This window comes from Ahaetulla prasina, chromosome 2 (assembly GCF_028640845.1).
Source record: "Ahaetulla prasina isolate Xishuangbanna chromosome 2, ASM2864084v1, whole genome shotgun sequence".
Taxonomy (NCBI): domain Eukaryota; kingdom Metazoa; phylum Chordata; class Lepidosauria; order Squamata; family Colubridae; genus Ahaetulla; species Ahaetulla prasina.
Window position 1 is genome coordinate 16,086,323 of NC_080540.1, and position 26,417 is coordinate 16,112,739.

Here is a 26,417-nt window from a genome sequence, read left to right on the forward strand (position 1 = left end):
TTCCTTCAAGCTTCCGGTCAATCACAAGGTATTGTTATACATAAACCAAACATAGAGTAAAATTTTTCCTTCTAATCCAATTAACCTCATCCAAATCTTTTCATCTCCCAACCCCTCCCCATTACATAAATAATACTTCCTAATTATTCAAAGGCAGTCTGATATTTTAATCTGATATCTATTTTGTAGATAATCAATCCATTTTTCCATTCAATTAAATATCTTCCTGCGTATTGTCTTTTAAAAAGCTCAGTTTTAGCCATCTCAGCCAAATTAATGACTTTCAATATCCATTCTTCTATTGTAGGTACCTCTTCTTTCTTCCAGTATTGTCCAATCAACAGTCTTGCTGTTATTAAATTCAGAATCAATGAACCAGTAATTTTTAACTAACTGACTAGTTCACCTGAACTGGTAGCTTTTTAAACTACTGGTGCCCAAACCAGTATTTTATCACTTCCAGTTCACCAGAACCAGAGGAACTAGCATTTCATGGTGCCATGACGTCACTCATGTCATGCCTCTGTTCCTGTGCACAAAAAGCTCCCAGCTTTCCAGCTGCAACATTTTCCTGCAATCCAGCTAAATGAAACTCTTTTTCAGACACCAAAGTCTGCTGTTTTCCTAGGTGGCCTTGAGTTTGACACTCTTGGCTTAGATTTTTCAGATACATAATACAAATAGTCCTTGACTTACAAATGTTCATTTAGTGACCATTCAGAATTACAACAGCACTGAAAAACGACATGATCAGTTTTACGCTTATGATATAGCATCTTCATGGTCACCTGATCAAAATTTACTTGGCAACTGGCGATTTATGACATCTGCAGTGTCCTGGGGTCATGTGATCACCTTTCGTGACTTTCTGAGCAAAGTCAATGAGGAAGCCAAGTTCACTTAACAACCACTATTTAACAACTGCAGTGACTCACCAACAACCCTGGCAAAACAAAAAAAAGTAAAATGGGGCAAAGCCCACTTCACTGTCTGTCGACACATCCTCCTCCTCTTCAGCCGGGTCTCCAACTGCCTTTTATCAGACTCCGAGTCTGATAATGAAGATGAATGGCCTGTCATCTGTTGCCCTGGATGCCCAGAGAGGATTCAAGGAGTGAAAGGAGAAGCCCAATAAACCTCACTCATACAGCGTGTGTTCCTTTGGCTCAGCCTTCAGAGCAGGAAGCCAGCCAGGTGGTGGAATTATCCGGGCCTATTCCCTCTGACCCCTCCCTTTCCCAGACACTGACAGCAGATCCAGCTGAAGACAATTCAGAGTGGGAGGACCCTCGCTTCCAAAGATCTGAGAGGCAACGCCAGCAGAAGGAAGGGTGGGGCAGGCATGGATAAATGCTGAGTCATGGAGCCACACCCCACAACCTATATAAAGGACCTGCTTTTAGCTTTCCAACCTTGAGTCAAGCAAAGCCTTAGCTAGTTTGCTGATATCGGTCCCTATCGCTGAAGTCACAACTTGGACTCCTGCCTGCCCTGATAAACCTCGAAGGAACTTGGCAAGCTGCAGAGGCTTGCTGTTTGTTACGGATCTTGACTCTCATTGGGACAGACAATTAAAACAGTTAGCAACAGAAATTTTGGACTCAGTTATGGTAGTAAGTCAAAGACTACCTGTCCAAGGACAAGTCATTAGAATAAACCTTAAAGTTTGGAGAAATCCAAGAAAATTAAAAAAAAAAAAAAGGTGACAGAAAGCAGGATGGCTATATGTCATCATAGATGACACAAAGATGGATTTGTAAGGACCGAACAAGCAGGTCTACCGGACAATCCTGATCAAACGATCACCCTGAGGTCATGAAGAACCAGAAACATTGTTTTTAAACAAAAAAAATTGGGACAATAGAGAGACTTCCTTTATGTCACTGTTATTCCTTTCCCAAATTAGGAAAGTGTGACCTCCACATGAAAGCTATGTGGTCTGGCAATAGCTGAACAAACTTTATGCCTAAATGAGCTTTTATTTTCAGTTTTGAGTTTAAAGAATTTTATTATTTGAAAACTGACTTCCTCTGCCCCAAAGTTGGAATTCCCCCACCCATCGCAGCTTCCACTGGTAGGCAGTCTTAACCTCCCACTTTTTTTTATTCTGACTGCATATTTTTAAGAGAGGAAAAGGTTAGTCTTGACTTTGCCTGGAAACTTATAAAACTTCAGAAAGAGAGATGTTGAACAATTGAAGGTCTGAGCAGCCAAAAATGAGGTATGTATCTGGGATGGTCAAAATGATTTTTTGAAATGTGATTGTGTGTGTGTGATAAAATTTATATCAAAGAGGTAACAAAAGGAGGAGAGTGGATGATCAGCAGTTCTAGGAGCCAGGAATACATAGTCCTAGAATCTGTTACATTACTGGGACTCCATCTAGAAGAGGGGTCTCCAAACTTGGCAACTTTAAGATGTGTGAACTTCAACAGCTGGCTGAGGAATTTTGGGATGTGAAGTCCAGAAGTTTTAAAGTTGACAAACCCTGGCTGAGGTAAAGAATATTTGTGCACCTGCAGAATCTTTTTCTTCTTTCTCTACCTAGCCACAAGTGATTAGTATAGTTTTCAGACTAAAGGTGGTGTTGAATTGGGATGAATTAATAGTGGTGCCTTATAGCAATGCATTTAGATCTGAAGATTTTTTTAAAAAATGTGAGCAAATGTATAATTAAGTATCTTCACTGAAACACCAGTGTGCCTTTACTTCCTAAGAAGAACAGGAGACAGTAAAAGTCATTGTGGCACATTAAAAACTAACACACGGCCCCCCAACCTGATTATATTTGGAACTGGATGCCTGAAAGTTTAGAAGAGCACCCAAAATGCTTTGTTGTTGTTGGCCCTTGCGAAGTTGCTTTAAAATAAAAACATTCCTGTTATCTGAAATATAGTGAGACTACAATGAGTTTCTCCAATATGGTGGCCTTCTAAAGGATTTTGTTTGCTTATTTGCTTTTAATGTTTATAGTTTAAATATATTTATATGGTTTTTAGGTTGTTTTAACTCTTGATTGGAAGCAGCCCAGAGCCTGGGATGGGATAGGTGGCTACATAGATGATGATAGATGATAGATGATAGATAGATAGATAGATAGATAGATAGATAGATAGATAGATAGATAGATAGATAGATAGATAGATAGATAGATAGATAATAGATAATAGATAGATAGATAGATAATAGATAGATAGATAGATAGATAGATAGATAGATAGATAGATAGATAGATAGATAGATAGATAGATGGATGGATGAATGGAAGATAGATAGATAGATAGATAGATAGATAGATAGATAGATAGATAGATAGATAGATAGATAGATGACAGAGAGACAGACAGAAAGAAAGACAGATAATGGATGGACGGATGGATGGATGGATAAATAGATGCTAGAGATAGACAGATAGATACGATGGATGGGTGGATGGATGGATGGATGGATGGATGGATGGATGATGGATAGATAGATAGATAGATAGATAGATAGATAGATAGATAGATAGATAGACAGATGATGGATGGATGGATGGATGGAAGGATAGACACACAGATGATGGTTGGAGAGAGAGAGAATTAGTAGATGTAGACATGGAAATTTTATTTTAGAGATGCTCTCTAATTTATTGTAATATGTTGTTTTAATCTATGTCTTATTATAAGTACATATTAACTACTGCTGTTATACTGTACATCTATATATAAAGTGTATACATGAGGTTGTAGTAGAGAAACCAGGAAACAAAAGAAAAGAAAAGCAGAAAAACGAAAGTTGCTTTAACAATGGTAGCCATTCACAAAAGAGTCGTTTCTCATGACCCAGATGTTCCTTCCCTGGTGAGCTGATTGAAGCAGAGGGTAAAAAATGAAAGGCTTTGTTTCCTGCTCAAGCCACAGGAGAGGCAGACAAATTCTATTATGATCCCTTTAGGATGGGGGTGGGGTTGTTGTTGTTGTTTTGGTTGTTGTTGTTGTTGTTGTTGTTTTTGCTTTCATATATGTAAATAATTTGAAACTCTTGCCTTCTTTTTTTTTTCATAAAAAAGTTTTATTTTTACAATCATATCAAACAGCTCATCCAATGTACAGTTATATACAATTAGTCGGGCTTGCCCAGTCACCACCCCCCTTTTTAACACTCTTCCCTCTTCTACCTTCTTCTACTTTCCAGACCTTCCTCTCCTTCTCTTATCTACATCCTCCTCCCTCCACCCTACACCTTCCTTCTCCTCTTCTACCCCTCTTCCTTCCTCTTCTCCTCTTTCCTACCTCCTACTCTCTCCTCTTTTCTCCCTCCCCACCGTTCTAAAATGGTAACTGGGCAGACCCGACCCTACATTAATTATATTTATACATCTTAAATAATCCCTGTACATTAACCATCACTCCATCTCTACCTCAACCCCCAATTCCCTCCCCTTACCCCCACCCCCACCCCGACTTCCCAGAACAAAATGCAGGGTATCAAAACTAACAACAATCATAATCCAAAATAATTCCTAAATTATAATCTCTAGTCACTCCACACATAATCACACCCTCAATTCCCCTCTCCTTCAGAAATATATCTAATACAAAATATTTCCTAAATTTACTCATATGCTATTCGATATTTTTTTATCTGTTACTTATTTTGTATATAATCAATCCACATTTTCCATTCTAAAATATATTTTTCTTGTGGATAGTCTTTCAAGTAAGCAGAAATTTTGCCATTTCTGCCAGATTTGATACTTTGAGTGTCCATTCTTCAATTGTAGGTAATTCTTCTTTCTTCCAATATTGAGCAATCAAAAGTCTTATGCTGTTATTAAGTTCAAAATCAATTTAGTCTCTATAGCTGTACAATCCATAATTATTCCTAGTAGAAAGAACTGTGGAGTAAACTTAATCTTTTTCAAAATATTCTGCATGATCCACCATACTTTAATCCAAAATGCTTTAACTTTTTTACAAGTCCACCATATATGGTAATAAGTGGCATCTTCACAATCGCATCTCCAACATTTAGCCTGTACATTAGGATACATACATGACAACTTTTTGGGGTCTAAATGCCATCTATAAAACATCTTATAAAAATTTTCTCTCATATTTTGCGCTTGTGTAAATTTAACATTCCTCACCCAAATTCTTTCCCAAGTTTCCAACATTATTGGTTGCTGAAAATTTTGTGCCCACTTAATCATACAATCCTTAACCAATTCAGTCTCTGAGTCTATTTCTACTAATACATTATACAACCTCTTAATATGCTGTTGGCCTTGATCTCTCATTTGTTTTAACAAATTATCCTCAGTTTGCTTAACACCTATTTTTTGATCTAATTTCCATCTAGCTTGTAATTGTCCATATTGGAACCATGTATAATTTTTCCCTTCTTCCCCCATCTTTTCTCTTACAATTTTAATTGTAATTCCCCCTTTTCCATACAAAGAAGTTCTTTATAGGTAACTACCTCCATCTTTTGATATATATTTATATTTTCTATCATGTGTCTCGGGATTGCCCATATTGGAATCTTTCCATCTAATTTATATTGATATTTCCTCCAGACCCTCAATAATGCATTTCTAATTATATTATTTTTAAATATTTTATCTACTTTCTTATCATATAATAAATAGGCATGCCACCCATATAACAAACCATAACCCTCTATATTCAAAACTCTTTCCTCAGTTAAATTAATCCAATCAGTAATTAATGATAAGACAACTGCTTCATAATACAATTTTAAATTAGGCATTTTAAGACACCCTCCCCTTTCCCTTATGTCCTGCATTATTTTTAATTTTATTCTTGGTTTTTTGCCCATCCATACAAAGTTATTAACCCCCTTTTGCCATTCTTGTAATTTGATATCATTCTTAAGTACGGGTATCATTTGAAACTCTTGCCTTCTTGTTTGCGAAGATCAGTGGTCAGAAAATTAGAATCTTCTGTAAAAAAAACAACAACTAACTGCATGCAGCATGTTAATCTGGAACATCTCCGTGAATATTATATCTCAGAGGCCTTGAGGCATGTTATCGTAGTTTACACATTAAAAAGGTTTCGGGGAAACATTTACTGAAACAAATTCAGCTTCAGGGTGAGCTCAACTTGGATGATTTTTGTGCTTTATTTATTTAGATTATTCATACCCTGCCTATATTACTTTTACAAACAACTCGAAGATGGCAAACATATCTAAACGCACCTTCCTCCCCCTATTTTCCCCATACCCTGGACTGAAACGCCTAAAGTCACCCAGCTGGCGTTCGTGCCTAAGGCGGAACTAGAACTCACAGCCTTTTGCTTTCCAGCCAGGTGCCTTAACCATTACACTAATTACTCTGCTGGTATGTGGGTGTCAGTGTCTGTGTCTTTGAGTGAGTGATAGAATGATAGAATAGCAGAGTTGGAAGCACTGGTGAAATGTAAAATTTGTTACTACCGGTTCTGTGGGCATGCTTGGTGGGTGAGATAATGTGACTGGGTGGGCGTGGCCAACTTTTTTTTAAACTTTACTTTTAAAAGCATTTTTTCTACAACCTGTTTGGCCGAAGAGGTTGTAGAAAAAATTGCTTTTAAAAGGCTCCTCTGATGATCCTAGCAGAGTTGCCTGATCGTCAGAGGCTTTGCTTTGCTTTGCTTTAAAAGAAAAGAAAACCCTCTGACAATCAGGGAACTCAGCTGGGATTGCCACAGGGGCCTTTTAAAATCAATTGTTCTACAACCTGTTTGGCTGAAGAGGTTGTAGAAAAAATGTTTTTAAAAGGCTCTGACGATCCCAGCTGAGCCGTGCAATCATCAGAGGCTTTTTTTTAAACTTTTAAAAGCATTTTTTGGCCGAAAAAAAAAATGCTTTTAAAAGTAAAAAAAAAACCCACCTCTCAGCTGGGCATGAGGGTGGGGCAGGGATTTTTGCTACCGGTTCTCCAAACCACCCACTGCCATCACTACAGGATTGGGCGATCCGGTCTGAACCAGGAGCATTTCATCCCTGGTTGGAAGGGACCTTGGAGGTCTTCTAGTCCAACCCCCTGCTCAGGCAGGAAACCCTACACCATTTCAGACAAATGGATATCCAACATTTTGTTAAAAATTTCCAGTGTTGGAGCATTCACAACTTCTGCAGGCAAGTTTTTCCACTGTTCTAATTGTTCTAACTGTCAGGAAATTTCTCCTTAGTTCTAAGTTGCTTCTCTCCTTGATTAGTTTCCACCCATTGCTTCTTGTTCTATCCTCTATTTGGAGAATAGCTTGACTCCCTCTTCTTTGTGGCAGTCCCTGAGATATTGGAACACTGCTATAATGTCACCCCTAGTCCTTCTTTTCATCAAACTAGACATATCCAGTTCCAGCAACTATTCTTTGTGAGTGAGTGAGTGAGTGAGTTGGCAAGAATGCAGAAATGGTTTGCCACATCATTCTCCTTCTGTGATTGTCTTCTGGATGAGCCTCAAGTTCTGGGATTTCCTGAATTCTTCCACCTCAAATACCAAGTAGATGCAACCCGATTCTAATTCAATCTCCTCCAAACCTTTCTAACGTCTTGAGACCAGAGCCCTCAAAATTCCCTGGCATTTTTCATCCAGTTCTCCCCTACCAAGTGGAGGACGGTCAACTCAGGCTGGGGTTTAGCGACGATCCGCTCGATCCCCTTTTAACATCTTATAGCAGAACAGAAGACTAGAAGACAAAGTCCAAAGTGGAAGAGAACGTTTTCTTTCTAACTGAGCCATTCAGGAGCCTTAAAAATGCAGCATGGTTCTTCTCTCAAGGCTTCAGCTCAAATGGAGTGATGTTGTGTGAATTAGGAGATGTTACAAACGTTTTTGTGAGGTCTTCACTTGCTTTTAGAACAGGGGTCTCCAACCTTGGCCACTTTAAGATTTGTGGACTTCAATTCCCAGAGTTCCTCAGCCAGCAAAGCTGGCTGAGGAACTCTGGGAGTTGAAGTCCACAAATCTTAAAGTGGTCAAGGTTGGAGACCCCTGTCCTAGAACTTCTAGAAATGACTCTCTTTTGCCTCTGAGAAGACCCCCTGGGCTAAGGTAAAGGTAAAGGTTCCCCTCGCACATACAGTACGTGCTAGTCGTTCCTGACTCTAGGGGGCAGTGCTCATCTCCGTTTCAAAGCCGAAGAGCCAGTGCTGTCCGAAGACGTCTCTGTGGTCATGTGGCCGGCATGACTAAACGCCAAAGGCGCACGGAATGCTGTTACCTTCCCACCAAAGGTGGTCCCTATTTTTTCTACTTGCATTTTTTACGTGCTTTCGAACTGCTAGGTTGTCAGAAACCCTCTGGGCTACCTTGTCCCAAAGGTGCGTTTTTCCAAAAGGCAACTGGTGTTTCTTGGGTGGGTTTTTTTTTCTTTGAAAACATTTCACTTCTCATCCAAGAAGTCTCTTCAGTTCAGAAGCGAAACGTTTTCAAGGGGAAAAAAAAATCAATTCCAATTGTCTTCTGGAAAAAGCACCTTTGGGACAATCATGACCCGGATGGTTGAGAATCTCCATAAAGCCCTGAGCCACCTTGTGTGTCAGGTGATTCTTCCCTCCAAAAACACTCCACTAATATCTTTTTAAGAATTCACCCACACATGTAACCCGCTGGGGTTTCCCTGAGAAATCTTCTTCTGACTGCTGAAAAATTTCCCCTTCCCCCAAATATGGTATCATCTGATGATCTAATGAGTGGAAAAAATGTCTGAGGCGTCAGAGGAGGGAGAAGAAAAAAGGCATATGATTATGTGATAGGCAGAAATCTGGGGGAAATCCAGGAGACTGGGGCTGTTATCTCAATAAATAGAAGAAAATTAATCTCGTTCGAGGAGAGAGTCAGAGCTATGCAGTACTGTGGATAAGATCATTTTAAAGGTATTGGTGACATTATTGGGTCTGCATGGGTACTCCTCAACTTAAGACCCCAATTGGGGCCAGAACCTCTGTTGCTAAGCAAAGTGGTTGTTTTATTTATTTATATTTGTTTCTTAAGTTTATATTGCCCATCTTGCAGTTGAGAGTTAGAAGGAGGGAGGGAGGGAGGGAGGAAAGAAAAAGAAAAAAAAGAAAATAGGAAATAGGAAATAGGAAATAGGAAATAGGAAATAGGAAATAGGAAATAGGAAAGAAAAGAAAAGAAAAGAAAAGAAAGAGGAAGGGAGGGAGGGAGAAGAAAGGAAGGAAGAAAAGAGGGAAAAGAAAGGAAGGAAGAAGGAAGGAAGGAAGGAAAGAAGGAAAGAGAAAAAAGAAAGAAAGAAAGAAAGAGAGAAAGAAAGAAAGAAAGGGAGAAAAAAGAAAAAGGAAGGATGGAAGAAAAGAAAGAAGGAAGAATAAAGAAGGAAGGAAGGAAGGAAGAAAGAAAGAAATTATTTTATCAAATTTAGTTACAACGGCTTTGAAAAAAGTGATTTATGACCGTTTATTATTATTATTATTATTATTATTTATTATTTATTGAATTTTTATACCGCCCTTCTCCTGAAGGACTCAGGGCGGTGTACACCTGGAGATAAAATACAAAATATGTACAATTAAAACAAATTAAAATATAGCAAAATTACAAAAACGGCTAATAATTAAAATTAAATTTAAAATATTTAAGAATGTTAATAAAACCCCAATTTAAAATCAAACTATTATGCCAGTCCCGCTTGAATAAATAAGTATGTTTTTAGCTCACGACGGAAGGTCCGAAGATCAGGCACTTGACGTAGGCCAGGGGGGAGTTCATTCCAGAGCGTCGATGCTCCCACAGAGAAGGCCCTACTCCTGGGGGCCGCCAGCCGACACTGTTTGGCGGACGGCACCCTGAGGAGACCCTCTCTATGGTCTTTTACACTTATGACCGTTGCCGTATCCCCATGGTCACATGATTTACATTCAGATGGTTGACAACTGACTCACGTTAATGACGGTTGCAGCATTCGGGAGTCATGTGATCTCCTTTTGCAACCTTCTAACAAGCAAAGTCAATTTTGAAAACCAGATTTATTTAGCAACCGGGTTACTAATTTAAGAACTGCAATGATTCACTTAACAAATGTGCCGAGAAAGGTCGTAAAACGAGTCAAAATTCACTTGCCAAATTTCTCACCTAGCAACATAAATTTGGAACTCAATTGTGGTCATAAGTTGAGGACTACCTGTACCAAAGTTGAGAGGTGTCACTATTCTTCCCATCCTGCTTCTTTGAAGTCCAACTTTCCCTTCCACCAGAGAATGCCATGACTTGGATGTTTTGATCTTGGTAGGTTATCTGACACAATTTGTTTTGCCTCCCAGCTGTAGCAGAACAACCACTTCTGAATATCTGAAAGAGAAGGAAATTGAGCCCCTCATCCATTTTGACAAAGTAGGTTTCGCGTTTTCATGTTTTATAATTATTGTGGTGCATGTTTTTGTTTATAAGTCCTTGACTTAGAACAGTTTGTTTAGTTGACCGTTCAAAGTTACAACAACACTGAAAAAAGTGATTTATGACCATTGTAGCATCCCCATGATCACGTGATTTACGTTTCGATGCTTGACAACTAGTTCATACTTACGACTTTTGGGTGAGCAGGGGGTTGGACTATAAGACCTCCAAGATCCCTTCCAATTGTTATTCTGTATTCTGATCAAAATTCGGACCTTTAGCAACTGGCACATATTTATGATAGTTGCTGTCAGGTTCCAATTAATGTACCCATCACAAACTGAACTCCGAGGCTTTCCGTTTCCTCAAAGAACAAATTTATTTAGATACATCATCTTGCCATGAACTACCAGTTTGGGCAGGTTCGTCCAAACTGGCAGTAAATAATGAAACTGGTTCGCCGAACCGGCAGTAAAAAAAAAATGTAAAAAAAAAGTTCCGACGATCACGTGTCGCTCAGCTGATCGTTGGAATTTTTTTTAAAAGCAATTTTTTTTACTACCGGTTCAAATGAATAGGAAAATGCTTTACAAAGTTTTTTAAAAAAGGTTCCCAAGATCGCACATCACAGCTGATTCCCCTCACCCCCACTGTTCTACTTACCTTCCCAAGCCTCCTTTTGGTATATATTGCGTATGCAGCTCACGTTTGGTGCGAACTGCACATGCGTGCACATAGCGTGTGCTTGGCATGCAGCGTGCATGCGCGGCCAGCAAACCTGTAGCTTACCGGTTCAGATTTCACCACTGGCACGAACTGATGGAAAGTCAGTACTAAAGGTTCCCGGGCTTTCCACCCCACTTAATGTAAGAGTTTCTCATTTTCCCAAAACAATATGTCACACTGTCCAATTGGGACAAGAGCTGGTTGCTTGGCGACTTCTCTCCTCTTCCTCTGGCCAGCCAGCCATTGGAATGCATCTGACTCATCAACTTTTTTTTTTTTTACATTTATATCCCGCCCTTCTCCGAAGACTCAGGGCGGCTTACATTGTGTAAGGCAATAGTCTCATTCTATTTGTATATTTACAAAGTCAACTTATTGCCCCCCCAACAATCTGGGTCCTCATTTTACCTATTTATTTATTTATTTATTTATTTATTTATTTATTTATTTATTTATTTTGTCACAACAATATATGTAACTATCATACAGAAAGGTTATATAGTATATAAAGGTATAGAAGAAAAGAAAAACAATAGGACAGGAACAGTAGGCACGTTTGTTTTTTTTTGTTTTTTTTTTGTTTACATTTATACCCCGCCCTTCTCCGAAGACTCAGGGCGGCTTACAGTGTATAAGGCAATAGTCTCATTCTATTTGTATATTTTTACAAAGTCAACTTATTGCCCCCCCAACAATCTGGGTCCTCATTTTACCTACCTTATAAAGGATGGAAGGCTGAGTCAACCTTGGGCCGGGCTCGAACCTGCAGTAATTGCAGGCTACTGTGTTCTTAATAACAGGCTTTACCAGCGTGAGCTAAACCGGCGTTTGTGCGCTTATGCACGCCCCTTATGGTCCTCTTAGGAATGGGGTGAGGTCAATATTAGCAAGTTTTTGGTTAAAGCTTTTGGGATTATGGGAAGAGACCACAGAGTCAGGTAAAGTATTCCAAGCACTGATGATTCTGTTACAGAAGTCATATTTTCTGCAATCTAGATTAAGCGGTTGACATTAAGTTTAAATCTATTGGTTGCTCTTGTATTATTGCAATTAAAGCTGAAGTAGTCTTTGACAGGAAGGACATTACAATAGATGATTCTATGAGTTAAACCTACCTTATAAAGGATGGAAGGCTGAGTCAACCTTGGACTTGGTGGGACTAGAACCTGCAGTAATTGCAGGCAGCTGTGTTTTAATAACAGGCTTCTTACAGCCTGAGCCACACCGTGGCCCTACCTCAACTAACTATGTTGTTTGGCTGAAGACTCCATCCACCTCTTGTTGTGATCCGTCAGCAGCCTACGGAGCTGGCAACGGAATCAGACAACCGCATTACTAATTTAAGAACTGCAGTGATTCACTTAACAAACATGACGGGAAAAGTTGTAAAACGGGGCAAAACTCACTTAACAACATAAATTTTGGGCTCAATTGTGGTCATAAATCGAAGACTATCTGTAACTCACTTAGGAGGAGGAGATTTGGACTCAATTGTGGTCATAGGTCAAGGGCTACTACTAGCTTATTAGAACCCAAGGGCTGTGCCAACTCTAGATGACTTGTGCTTGTTGGTTGACTTCCATTGTTAACAGATGCCTGGTGGACAAGTGGAAGGAATCATGCCATCTCAACATCCGCTCCTTCGTAAAACCCTGCCCCAGTTTGTGGGTCTGGACTTCCCCCTGGACCATCTGCTGGAGCAGATACGGCCTGACCTGAAAATCAGGCAGCAGGTGGCTGAGATGGAAACCCGCCAGAAGACCTTGGAGAACATTGTCTCGGTTCTGAGCCGGGAGCTGGGCAGAAAAGAAGAGGCCCCTGACGTCAGGGTTGGAGAAGCTCTGGCCAGGATCCTCTGTCTGGAGGAGAAAGTAAGAGAGCTTTTGGAAAGATCAAGTTGATGCCTTTGAGGAAAAAAATCAAATGTCTCCAATGAGAACTTATAGAGCTGAGGTGGGGAACGATGGGCTCTTTTATAACTTGTGGGCTTCAACTCCCAGAATTCCTGAGCCAGCCATGCCTATCTCAGGAATTCTGGGAGTTGAAGTCCACAAGATCTCCTCTTCTTTTGTCGGATTTTGATGGATGTTTTCCATCATCGGACGCTGGCGATCATGTTGGCAATCCTATTTTTATCAAAAGCTGCACAAAAAAGTGCTGTTGAGTTTTGTCCAAACCGATCCCTTAGATTTTGAAGTCATGATGTTCTTCTTCTGCCTGGATCTCATTTGCCTTCAAACTTTCCCTGGAGGATTAAGTGAAAGATGTCGGATTTTTCTGGATGTCGTTTCACATGTCCAAAATATTCTAGCTTCCGCTTTTTAAGGGTTTGGATGATTTCCCTTGGCTTTCCCAGGCAGCTTGTCACCTCCTCATTTCTGATTTTGTCAACCCAGCTTATACGTAACAGCCTCCTGTAAATGCCACCTTTCCAGGCACATGAGCTGTCGCCCAACTGACCTAAAGCTGCACATGCACGCATGCCCCAACTGGTGTTCAGGCCTCCAGTGTGCATGTGCACAAGTCAGGGGACCCAGCTGCTCTTCGGAGCTCTCCTGTGCATCTGCACGTTTGCACATGCGCGTGAGATACTTACGTGCAGTGCGCAAATGCATAGACAGTGTTCGTGCACATGCATTGCATGTGCAAAAACCACATGCATGCACAGATGGTGGCGATTGCATGCGCAGCGCATGGGGGAACCACACAAAAGCCGTGTGCATGAGCACATGGTGCAGCTGTGCATGCAGTGCACAGGGGAGGACACACGTGTTAGCGCGGATAGCGCGCACAAAGGGGGCAGAGTTGCTCATCCCTGTGCTAAGTCCCAGTCACCGCAACCTTGGCTTTGCTGAACAAGCTGCAATTGGCTAAAAGATATTCTGGCTGGGCAAGCTGTGTAATCCCACCTGCAGAAATTGTAAAGGATAAGGGGGAAGTGTGAATAGGGAAGTGTGAATATATATATATATATATGTATGTATGTATGTATGTATGTATGTATGTATGTATGTCTGTCTGTCTGTCTGTCTGTCTGTCTTTGGTTATTGGGTTTTCTCCCACGTAAAATTGGAAGTGTCTTGGCGACGTTTCGACGAAGTCTCATTCGTCATCTTCAGGCTTCAGCTTCATGCTTCTGGGAGCAATGTGTGATTGCAATGTGTGATTGCTCCCAGAAGCACGAAGCTGAAGCCTGAAGATGACGAATGAGACTTCGTCGAAACGTCGCCAAGACACTTCCAATTTTACGCGGGAGAAAACCCGAATAACCAAAGACCTACATACAAACACCTGCGAAAACCTCAGAAAACAAATATATATATCTATATATATATATATAAACACACACAGTATACTATTATTAAGAGCCGTGGTGACACAGTGGTTAGAATGCAGCATTGCAGGCTGAGTCTGCTCACTGCCAGGAGTTTGATCCTCACCGTCTTGACTCAGCCGTCCATCCTTCCAAGTTCAGTAAAATGAGGACCCAGATTGTTGGGGACTCTGTGAACCACATAGAGAGGACTGTAAAGCACTGTGAAGTGATATATTCTGTTCTGTTCTGTTCTGTTCTGTTCTGTTTTATATAATTCTAAGTGGTCTTGCTCTTATGCTTTATACTTTTTCTCTCCCATAGTTATTATCATCCACTTGTCTCTGCGAAGTAATACAATGTCAGATTACTGGATTTAATTGAAAGCATCAGTATTTCTCTTGCATGTTTCCATGTATCCCTTCCAGGTAGAACAGCAAGATTCACTCTTGGCTCTGAAAGACGTGATGATCAGCAGCTTGGTGTCCCGGATCCAGGCCCTGGAATATACCAGCTACGATGGGTGTTTCCTCTGGAAGATCCCCAGGGTGGGGCTTCGAATGCAGGAAGCTCAAACCGGCAAACGGCCTGCCCTTTATTCCCCCCGTGAGTGACCAAATCGGGACGTGAACGGAACCAGGGAAATTTATTTGCTAGACCAAAAATATCTGCTTGGTGTCTATAGAGATTCTCCATCTCATCCAGGTCATAGTTGTCTCAAAGGTACTTTTTTCTTCAAAAGTCCACTGGGTGGTGGTTGTTTTTTTCATGCTGAAGAAGACGTTTCACTTCTCATCCAAGAAGCTTCATCAGTTCTGATGGCAGGGAGATGGAAGGATAGCTACTGACCATTGAGACACAATGGCAGGGGGATGGAAAAATCATTCCGATACGATGAGGAGGGGAGAGAGAAATGGAAGGATTATATTTCTTTGCAATACTACTCCTTCCATCCCCACTCCCCCCCCATCCTATCAGAAACAGAGGGCAAGACAAAAAAATGATGGAAACTAATCAAGGAGAGAAGCAATAAAGGAGAAACTGTTGTGACCTAGGCTTCCTGAGTCGTTAAAACACACGAGTAGTCCCAAAAACCTCTTTTATTGCAACAGCTGTGAATTACGTTCATTCACAGCTGAGTTCCAATTAGTTGCAAAAAGTCCTTCGGGAGAAATCTTTCGGGATAATCACCAATCTTTATCTCCCTTGACACGCTGTCAAAGACCTACTTGGCAAAGCCACACGGAGTCCAGAATCAAACAGAGATGCCGACTGGGAACAGAATTAACAATGTTGCTTTCCTGCAAAGGACCCACGTGCCTTTGCTCCTCTTTTAAGCCTTACGGGAGGGGCTAATCATCTCCAGGCCTTACTCCTGAGTCGTCGCTTTTATTTTAACCATTCTTGATTTCTGGCAGTTCTGCACATGCACGCACTAGAAGTCCGCACATCACTCCCAAATGGTCCTGGCTCCATTTCTGCCTCCAACGCAGAGTCCTCATCTGGGCCTTCCTCAGACTCCAGGACTGGCCCATGTTCCTCCCCAGCCTCCTCACTGTCCAACTCCACTGCCAGCTCCACAGGCTGCTGGCGGACCACAACAGAAACTTCCTAAGAGTGAGAACAATTAACCAGTGGAACAGCTTAGCCTTCAGAAGTCGTATCACTGGAAGTTTTTAGGAAGAGACTGGACAGTCACTTGTCTGAAACGGTATAGGGTTTCCTGCTTAAGCTGGCGGCTGGGCTAAAAGACCTCCAAGGTCCCTCCCAGTTCTATTTTATTCTATCCTTCCATCTTCCCGCCATCCACTCTCCACTATCAGTACCTATCCTTCCATCCCTCCCCCCTCCCCCCCGCCATCAGAACTGATGAAGCTTTTTGAATGAGAAGCAAAAGGTTTTCTTCTTCCTCTTCTTCAAGGAAAAAAACAATCCAGTTACCTTTCGAAGAAAAACGCACCTTTGAGATGCCAGCTTTGTGGTTGACTTTCTGACTCCAGTATCATTTCTGTGGGCTTGCACTATGGGGAAACACAGGAAGATCCAGCATGGGCATCTCAGCACATGGCCCCATTCAGAAGTAGGCACTATGCTCTCAGACACTTTGTTGGTGCCACCAGGCTTGAAGCGCCTAGGAAGGGAGGGAGGAAGGGTGGGGAGAAGGAAGGAAGGAAAGAGAAAAGATGGAGGAGATGGGAAGGGAAGGAGGGGGGGACAGAGGGAAGGAAGGGAAGGAAGGAAGGAAGGAAGGAAGGAAGGAAGGAAGGAAGGAAGGAAGGAAGGAAGGAAGGAAGGAAGGAAGGAAGGAAGGAAGGAAGGGTTGTGACCAAGGCTTAAGTAGTGATTACTAAACACAATTCAGTCCTCAACAAACTTATTTTATTAAAACAGCTGAGAATTAATTCATTCTCAGATTAGTCCAAAACAAAATTCTTAATAATCAGTCCCTCGGCCTTATCACCAACTTTGATGTCTTTGGCACCCTGTCAAAGGCTTTTCTTGGTAAAAACCGCACAAAGTTCAAGAGATGCTGACAAGAAGCACGGAAATCTACGTTGCTTTTCTACAAAGAACCCAATGGCTTGTTGCTGCTCTTTTAAGCCTTAGGGGAATGGCCAATCATCTTCTGGCCTTACTCCTGAGTTGTCCTTTTTTCTTCAGCTGCTCTTGCCTTCTGGCAGCTCTTTGCATACGTGCACTAGGAACAGGCTCCTCCTGTTCTTCTGCCTCTCTGCTGTCCTCTTCTGGAGGTTCCAGAGTCCGTGCATCACTCCCAGATGGCCCTGGCCTCATCTCTGCCTCCAATGCAGAGCCCTCGTCCGGGCCTTCCCCTGACTCCAGGACTGGCCCATTGTCCTCCCCAGCCTCCTCACTGTCTGACTCTGTTGCCAAGTCCGCAGGCTGCTGGTGGAGCACAACAGGAAGGAAGGAAGGAAGGAAGGAAGGAAGGAAGGAAGGAAGGAAGGAAGGAAGGAAGGAAGGAAGGAAGGAAGGAAGGAAGGAAGGAAGATAGATAGATGCTGGGAAGCAAAAGCAGTAGCTCCTATTATTGTATTTATTTGCAGAATTACATTTGGGGCCCACAAAGTATCCCCTGGAATAGTAGAGGGCATCCTAGAGCCTTCAGTTTTGCCCATGCCCAAAATTGTCCCATGTTTTGTCCATGGTCAAAATGGTACATTGTCCCAGCTGCCATTTTATGAGCAGGCAAACCCTTCTTGCGAAGGCACCCACCCACAAAAATTAATTCTGAAGGTTCCAATTTCCGTCAGAAAGTTTACCCTGCCCTAGAGTTTGTCAAAAGAGACAAGTCGGCATTGTTCTTCGTGCTGCTTTTAGCATCTCGTGTTTTTCTCTCCTTCGTGCTTCTCCAGCATTTTATACCAACCGCTACGGCTACAAGCTCTGTCTGAAGCTATTCCTGAACGGAGATGGGACCGGTACTGGAACTCACCTTTCGCTCTTCCTGGTTGTGATGAAAGGAGAATACGATTTCCAGCTGAAATGGCCTTTCCAGCATAAGGTATGATGGAGCTTCTGAACTTGTGGTAAGGAGACATGGCATAGGAAGCTCCCTCCCTTCCTCCCTCAATTCTCCTGGTTGTGGCTGCCACCTGTGCCCCAAACAGCAGCTATACGTTCAAGATGATTCTCAAATTGCATACCAACTCTTTTTGAGAGAGTGCCATCCCAATTAGTAGCTAAAGTCTACAGCCATTCTGCCTTGCTAGAATTAGATTTACATCCAGACCTCCATAGCTCTAAGCCAGGGGTCTCCAAACTTGACCCCTTGAAGAGTGGTGGACTTCAACTCCCAGAATTCGCCAGCCAGCATGAGCTATAAATATGAGCAAGTTGCTAGCTGGGGAATTCTGTACTGATTATGCTTAAGCCAATGGATGGCCTCAGCTGGTAGAAGTCTGTAGAGATTCTTAGTCATCCAGGTCATGGTTGTCCCAAAGGTGCTTTTTCAGGAGGCAACTGGACTTTCTTGTTTTTCCTTTTGAAGACGTTTCGCTTCTCATCCAAGAAGCATCTTCAGTTCTGACAAAATATTCCCCACTATCATGTCAGAGCTGAATAAGCTTCTTGGATGAGAAGCGGAATGTCTTCAAAAGAAAAAACAAGAAAGTCCAGTTGCCTCCCAGTGGTGGGTTTCTACTGCTTTGCCCCGGTTCAGATGTCATCATGGACACTCTGCGCATGCGCAGAAGTGCTGTGTACAAGTAAAGAACGCATACACATGCGCACGCTCCCAGTTCCGAACTGGTAGCGAAGGTAAGTGTAACCCACTACTGTTGCCTCCTGAAAAAGCACCTTTGGTAGGTTTATGTAATAAGTGTTACGTGGGAGTAGGAAGAGAGTTGAGCCCTCAGGCACCCTAAAATGCTGGGTTCTAAAGCTGGACCTCCTCCCCTAAAATCATGCCCTACATCATGTGGGGCAGTGATGGCTAACGTTTTTGCTATCTCGTGCCAGGAGGGGGGGTGTCACGCGCGTGCGTGCCCACACCCATAATTCTATGCGCCACACCCCCATGCATGCACCCACAACTCTTCCCCCCCGACACATGATGGCCTGGTAGGACCATTTTCTCTCTTACCTGTCTCTAGAGCCTCTCTATGATTCTGGGAGGGTGGAAAATGGCCTTCCCCATTTCTCTGGAGGCCCTCCGGAGGCCTGGGGAGGGATGGGAAAGGCAGTTTTCCATCCCCCCCCCGACTCCTAGAGAGGCTCTGGAGCCAGGTAAGGGAGAAAAACAGGCCTTCCCCACCACCACCCAGGTCCTCTGGAGGCAGGAAACAGCCTGTTTCCCTACTTCTGGTAGGCCCAGAAGGCCTGAAAAGCAGCTGGCTGGTGCGCACATGTGAACCAGAGCTGAGCTCAGGTGCCCGCTGATATGGTTACACGTGCCACCTGTGGCACGTGTTAGATTCGGGCAATAATGAGGCAGGAGACCAGGATAGTGACAACAGCTCTTTACTATATGGTGAACCCAGCGACCAGCGCCCGGGAAAACCTCTCCTTATATACAGTTTAGCCGGTGGCTTCAACCAATCAGCAACGTGCTTTTTCCCGCCAAAACTTTTAAAGATACATTACACTCCTTCCCTCCCAGAAAACACTTTACCCATATTTACATAAAATTTACATCTTATTTTTCGACGTAGTCACGCAAGTAGACTGGGCGTCTCCTAACTCTTTCAGACCTGCGCAATTCATTCTCTGGGAGTGAGTCGAGCTGACCGGAGGGACTGTTTGTTCCTCTCAGCTCCTCCTCTAGGCCATCCGGCCCTGGATTATTTGCAGAGTCTTCCCTGCTGTCCTCAGGATGAACCAGTTGGCGTCGCTGGACCTCCGGGCACTCAGATAAGTCCCGCGTTGCCCGGGTTTGAGTCAGCTGTGGATTCAACATTGAATAGTCAGGGCATGTTTCGCCTGATTCTGTATTACCTGTTGTCGTTTTCTTATCTGGTCTATGTGGCGCCCATACCCGCCATCCCCAACTCTACTAGATATGATTTGGTCCTGTTATTTCTAGGATTTTCCTGCTAACCAGGTCGGGCCTCGCTGTAGTTGTGTGCCCACACTAGGTCGCCTGTTGCCATCCCTCTTGTTTTACCGTGTGCCCCTTTGTAACCGTCTGGTGTGTAGTTTGGGTTTAAACGGTCTAGTGGGCACCTAAGCTTCCGACCCATTAATAGCTCTGCCGGGCTGCGGCCAGTTGTGACACAGGGGGTTCTGTGTTGGACTGCTAGGAATGTATCGATTTTTGTTTGCCAATCGCCTGGCTTGATTCTGGACAATGCTTCGCTGCGCTCGAGGAAGCGTTCTGCAAGGCCGTTAAATCGGGGTGGAAAGGCGCCGAGAGGACATGCGGATGCCCTCCTCTGCCAAGTACCCCTCAAACTGGGTTGCCGTGGTGCGGGCGTTATCGGAGACTAAAGTGTCGGGCAACCCATGGGTTACAAATAGGTGCCGTAGGACTGAGATCACGGCCTCGGCTGTCATGGATCTCATGAGAATGATTTCCAGCCATTTGGAGTAGGCATCGACTACTACCAGAAAGGTTTGGCCGGGGAAGGGCCGGCAAAATCGATATGGATCCTAGACCAGGGCCCTGGGGTCTCTCCCATTCCCGAATCGGGGTCGTTTGGGGTAGTGGTCTGGACTCCTGGCAGGCCTGGCATTTCCCTACCCTTTCAGCAATTTCCGAGTCCATTAAGGGCCACCACACATAGCTTCTCGCTAGACCCTTCATTCTCACGATCCCTGGGTGGCCTTCGTGAAGGAGATCCAATACCTTTTTCCTCAATTTCTCTGGGATCACCACTCGATCCCCCCATAGCAGGCACCCCCCTTGAGCTGAGAGTTCCCCATGTTTTTTTACAAACTCTTTAAAACGCCCGCGCAGCGGGCCAACCTCTTGTACCCAACCAATTACAGTTCTTATTGTAATGTCCTTATACGAAGCCCGAGCCACCTCTTTGGATGTGACTGGGCCAGAGTCCAAAGAGTCAATTAGCAGAACTGGTATCCCCAGAGTGGGGTCTTCGATAGTCTCTGGTAACGGGCATCTGCTCAGGGCGTCTGCATGCCCTAATTCCTTTCCCGGCCGGTGTAGTAATTTGTAAGAATACGCTGCCAGGAAGATAGTCCATCGGGTCAGTCTTGGCGAAAGTGCCACAGGCGTTGGGCGGTCGCCTGCCAGCAGACCTAGCAAAGGTCTATGGTCCGTGATGATTTCAAAATCACGACCAAATACATACTCATGGAATTTCTTTACTCCTGAGACTATAGCCAAGGCTTCCTGGCTATAATTCCTTTCAGTGGATGACATGGTTCGGGAGTAGTATGCAATAGGGGCTTCTGTGCCATTTGGTAACCTGTGGCTGAGCACAGCCCCCACCCCATAGGGAGATGCATCGCAACTTAACACTAATGGCAGCGTGCCATTGTATTGGATAAGGAGGCTATCACTCGTTAGGAGATTCTTTACCCCTTCGAATGCCTTAGCTTCCGCCTTTCCCCAAGACCATGCAGCCGTCTTTGCCAGTAATTTATGCAGCGGCTCGGCTACTGTTGCCTTATTCCTTAAGAATACTGCGTAGAAGTTTATCAGACCTAAGAATGCCTGTAACTCCGTTTTGTTCTTTGGAACCGGGGCCTTCCTGATGGCCCTTACCTTGCTCTCAGTGGGTGAATCCTTCCTGTCTATCCAGTAGCCCAGGAATTCCACAGACTCAACCCCGATCTGGCATTTGTTCAGTTTAACCGTGAGACCGGCAGACCGGAAAATGCCCAAAACTTTTCGCAGCCTTACCCCTAATTCCTCTAGATTCTCAGCGGATACCAGTACATCGTCAAAGTATGGTACCACCCCTGGTAGTCCTGCAATAGCCGCTCCATTAGGTTCTGAAATAACCCTGGAGCCACACTAACCCCAAACTGTAACCGGGTACACTTAAAAGCCCTCTGTGAGTCACAATTGTCTGCGCTTCGGCTGTGCTGCTATCTACGGGCAGCTGTTGATAGGCTTGGGCCAAGTCTAGCTTGGCAAAAACTTGCCCTTGCCCCATTGAGTGCAGTAAGTGCTGTACCACCGGAACGGGGTAAGCACTCTTTTGCAACGCTTTGTTAAGCGTTGCCTTGTAGTCAGCGCAAATCCGGACCGACCCGTCCGGTTTGACTGGGGTGACTATAGGGGTCTCCCACTTAGCATGGTCAACTGGCACTAGAATTCCCTGGTTTACTAGCTTGTCCAGTTCCCGGTCAATCCTGGGCTTTAGGGCGAACGGGACCCTTCTAGCCTTTAGACGGATAGGGGCAACTTGGGGTCTAGGTTAAAAGCGATAGGGGTCCCTGTACTTGCCCAGGCAGTCTCTGAAAACGTCCCCAAATTCTTTCACGAGTGCGTCTTTGAGGTCGACTTCGTTTCTGAAGATTCCAGTCACTCCCATGCCCAATGCTCGGAACCAGTCCAGTCCCAACAAGCTTGGCAGGGTCCCATCGACGATGGTGATGGGCAGAGTTTTCTTGTATTGTCCATACTCGACGTGGACGGACGTTACCCTCGAACAGGGATCACGATTCCTTGGTAGTCTTGTACCTTTAATTTCTGTGGTTGCAGTTTGCGCTTTGCGATGGCGGTAAGGCTCTCACGAGTGTCCCAGGACATGATCGTGATCGATGAGCCGTGTCCACCTCCAATCGGCACGGCACCCCTCAATCTTTGCCTTTGTAAAGATTTTTTTCTAGGCGTGTTGATGCGTGACCCACTCACGACAGTCTGATTCAACCGCGCCTTTTTAAACTGACCACTCGGGCCGCTTCGCCGTTCCAGCGCTCTGATTGGCGGTTTGAATTTTTGGCGGAAGGTTGGGAGCTCGACAGACCTGTGCTAGGTGCCCTTCCTTTCGCGCCATACGACAAGATCTTTAAATCTGCATTGTTGTCGTTGGTGTTGCCCTCCGCAACTTCGCGCAGTCACCCGGTCTTCTTTCTCCGGCCTCCCGGTGTGGAAGACTCCTTCCTCCTCCTCACCGTCCGATTCGGCCTGGACCTCTTCATTGTGGACCGGGTTGATTTCGCACCAACCGTTGGTGCGACCTGCTTTTGTAGGGTTTCCGCGCTTGGGTAGACATCTCGTGAGCCCTGGCTTCGCCCAAGGCGTTTGCCAGCGTTAGGTTGCTTTTAGACAGCAGCCGCCTCGCAAACGGATGTCCCTGACCCCGCGGATGAGTTGCTCCAGCAATGCCTCATCCAAGTCTCGGTACTGCAATGTTTTGAGGCTTTCCTCAGGGCTGCCATGTATGCGCTGATGGACTCGCCTTCTTGCTGTCTCGCTCCCCAATTCGAACCGCTGCACATACTTGGATGGCATTGGTGCAAAATGGGCTTTAGTAAAGTCTGCAGAGTTTGCCACGGTACCGACTGTACCGGCGTTGGCTCAGCCAGGATTCTGCGGTGTCGAAAACTTCTGGACCGCAGTGGCTCAGGAAATAGGCTCTTTTCCTGTTGTCTGAAACTCCTTGTAGTCAGCGCAACCGGACCGACCCGTCCGGTTTGACTGGGGTGACTATAGGGTCTCCCACTTAGCATGGTCAACTGGCACTAGAATTCCCTGGTTTACTAGCTTGTCCAGTTCCCGGTCAATCCTGGGCTTTAGGCTAACGGGACCCTCTAGCCTTTAGACGGATAGGGGCAACTTGGGGTCTAAGTTAAAGAGATAGGGGTCCCTGTACTTGCCCAGGCAGTCTCTGAAAACGCCCCAAATTCTTTCACGAGTGCGTCTTTGAGGTCGACTTCGTTTCTGAAGATTCCAGTCACCCCATGCCCAATGCTCGGAACCAGTCCAGTCCCAACAAGCTTGGCAGGGTCCCATCGACGATGGTGATGGGCAGAGTTTTCTTGTATTGTCCATACTCGGCGTGGACGGACGTTACCCTCGAACAGGGATGCGATTCCCTGGTAGTCTTGTACCTTTAATTTCTGTGGTTGCAGTTTGCGCTTATGCGATGGCGGGTAAGGCTTTCACGAGAGTGTCCCAGGACATGATCGTGATCGATGAGCCGTGTCCACCTCCAATCGGCACGGCACCCCTCAATCTTTGCCTTTGTAAAGATTTTTTTCTAGGCGTGTTGATGCGTGACCCACTCTCACGACAGTCTGATTCAACTTCGCGCCTTTTTAAACTGACCACTCGGGCGCTTCGCGTTCCAGCGCTCTGATTGGTCGGTTTGAATTTTGGCGGAAGGTTGGGAGCTCGACAGACCTGTGCTAGGTGCCCTTCCTTCGCATCGCCGACAAGTTGCATCTTTAAATCTGCATTGTTGTCGTTGGTGTTGCCCTCCGCAACTCGCGCAGTCACCCGGTCTTCTTTCTCCGGCCTCCCGGTGTGGAAGACTCCTTCCTCCTCCTCACCGTCCGATTCGGCCTGGACCTCTTCATTGTGGACCGGGTTGATTTCGCACCAACCGTTAGTGCGACCTGCTTTTGTAGGGTTTCCGCCGCTTGGGTAGACATCTCGTGAGCCCTGGCTTCCCGTCCAAGGCGTTTGCCAGCGTTAGGTTGCTTTTAGACAGCAGCCGCCCGCAAACGGATGTCCCTGACCCCGCGGATGAGTTGCTCCAGCAATGCCTCGTCCAAGTCTCGGTACTCGCAATGTTTTGAGGCTTTCCTCAGGGCGCCATGTATGCGCTGATGGACTCGCCTCTTGCTGTCTCGCTCCCAATTGAACCGTTGCACATACTTGGATGGCATTGGTGCAAAATGGGCTTTAGTAAAGTCTGCAGAGTTTGCCACGGTACCGACTGTACCGGCGTTGGCTCAGCCAGGATTCTGCGGTGTCGAAAACTTCTGGACCGCAGTGGCTCAGGAAATAGGCTCTTCCTGTTGTCTGAAACTCCTTGAACTCCCCTTTTCCTCTCTCCCGGCAAAATTAACCCCCAGGATTAGCCCATTAAGGGAGGAAGACAGAAGTCAGAGCAATCACTTTAATTAAAGGCACACACAAATGCTCATCAAACTACACAAACTTCAAAGGGAAAATGGGTATAAAAATCCATAAACTTTTCATGCCACTCTGCTTGCAAGCCAGGAACGTTGGAACGGTGCCACTTTTTGCTTCTTGCCTTCCTACATTAAAAGAATTCCACCTTCTGGCAGCTGGCTTCTGAATCCATTTCTTTTCAGCGTCTGTGGTGTGTCCCAACTTTGAACTAACCGGGGAAATTTCTTCCAACACCCCTAAGCTAGTCCAGGTTACAATTCATGGACTTGAAAGAGCCAGAAAGTAATCTGGCCTACAGACAAGGATATACATGGCCCCAGACCAACGCTATCTTGTTTAGTGCATGTAAATTGGTGCATATAATATAATATGCAAAATACAGTGCATATAATTTTTCCCTTCTTTAAAATTTAGGTGACCTTCACTTTGTTGGATCAAGTCAACAATCATCACGTTTCCACCGCCTTCCGTTCCTTGGAGTCTTCGTCTTCATTCCAGCGGCCCATCAGTGAAGCCAACCTGGCCAGTGGCCTCCCCGAATTCCACCCCTTGAACTCACTCCACGAACCAGGGACTGGCTACATCCATAATGACACGTTAGCCATTCAAGCTGTAATCAACACAAAGGCTTAAACTATTGGGCAACCTTGATCTCAGATGTGGAGACCAAACTACCAACCCCAGTTGTTCTAGTATGAGGGAAGGCTCCAGAATATCTGTCAAAAGAAAGCGTAACACTGCTCCATTTATTTTTCCAATCTCTACTCAATAAAGCTACAATTGAGGAAATTCTCTGGAGCTTACTCAATCCCTTCCCTATCAACAGACCAGAGGTTGAAGAACTCCTAAAGCCTGTGCTCCTAATGCAATTTTGAATCCATTAATTTATTCTAAGATCTGCATACCACAATGGAATGATTATGCAGAATCCAAAATATTCTGTCAAGAGTGAAAAGGAGAAGTTTTGCCCAGGTTTCTATTTTTATTTCAAATGATACCGGTGCTTAAGAATGATATCAAATTACAGGAATGGCAAAAGGGGGTTAATAACTTTGTATGAATGGGCAAAAAACCAAGAATAAAATTAAAAATAATGCAGGATACAAGGGAAAGGGGGGGTCTTAAAATGCCTAACTTGAAATTGTATAATGAAGCAGTTGTTTTATCATTAATTACTGATTGGATTAATTTAACTGAGGAAAGAGTTTTGAATATAGAAGGGTATGGTTTGTTATATGGGTGGCACGCCTATATATTATATGATAAGAAAGTAGATAAAATATTTAAAAATAATATAATTAGAAATGCATTATTGAGGGTTTGGAGGAAATATCAATATAAATTAGATGGAAAGATTCCAATATGGGCAATCCCGAGACACATGATAGAAAATATAAATATATATCAAAAGATGGAGGTAGTTACCTATAAAGAACTTCTTTGTATGGAAAAGGGGGAATTACAATTAAAATCCAGAGAAAAGATGGGGGAAGAAGGGAAAAATTATACATGGT

The 26,417-nt window shown here is 44.1% G+C and overlaps 1 protein-coding gene across 1 annotated transcript; it reads left to right on the forward strand.

The window, feature by feature from the left end:
• Nucleotides 1–1,898: 1,898 nt before the first annotated feature.
• LOC131190217 (TNF receptor-associated factor 1-like) lies at nt 1,899–26,352 on the forward strand. The gene is made up of 6 exons (XM_058167367.1): nt 1,899–2,221; nt 10,279–10,348; nt 12,670–12,948; nt 14,819–14,996; nt 17,765–17,913; nt 25,318–26,352. Exons 1-6 carry the CDS (start codon nt 2,217–2,219, stop codon nt 25,534–25,536), a joined length of 900 nt encoding a protein of 299 aa, XP_058023350.1. The 5' UTR covers nt 1,899–2,216; the 3' UTR covers nt 25,537–26,352.
• Nucleotides 26,353–26,417: the final 65 nt, after the last annotated feature.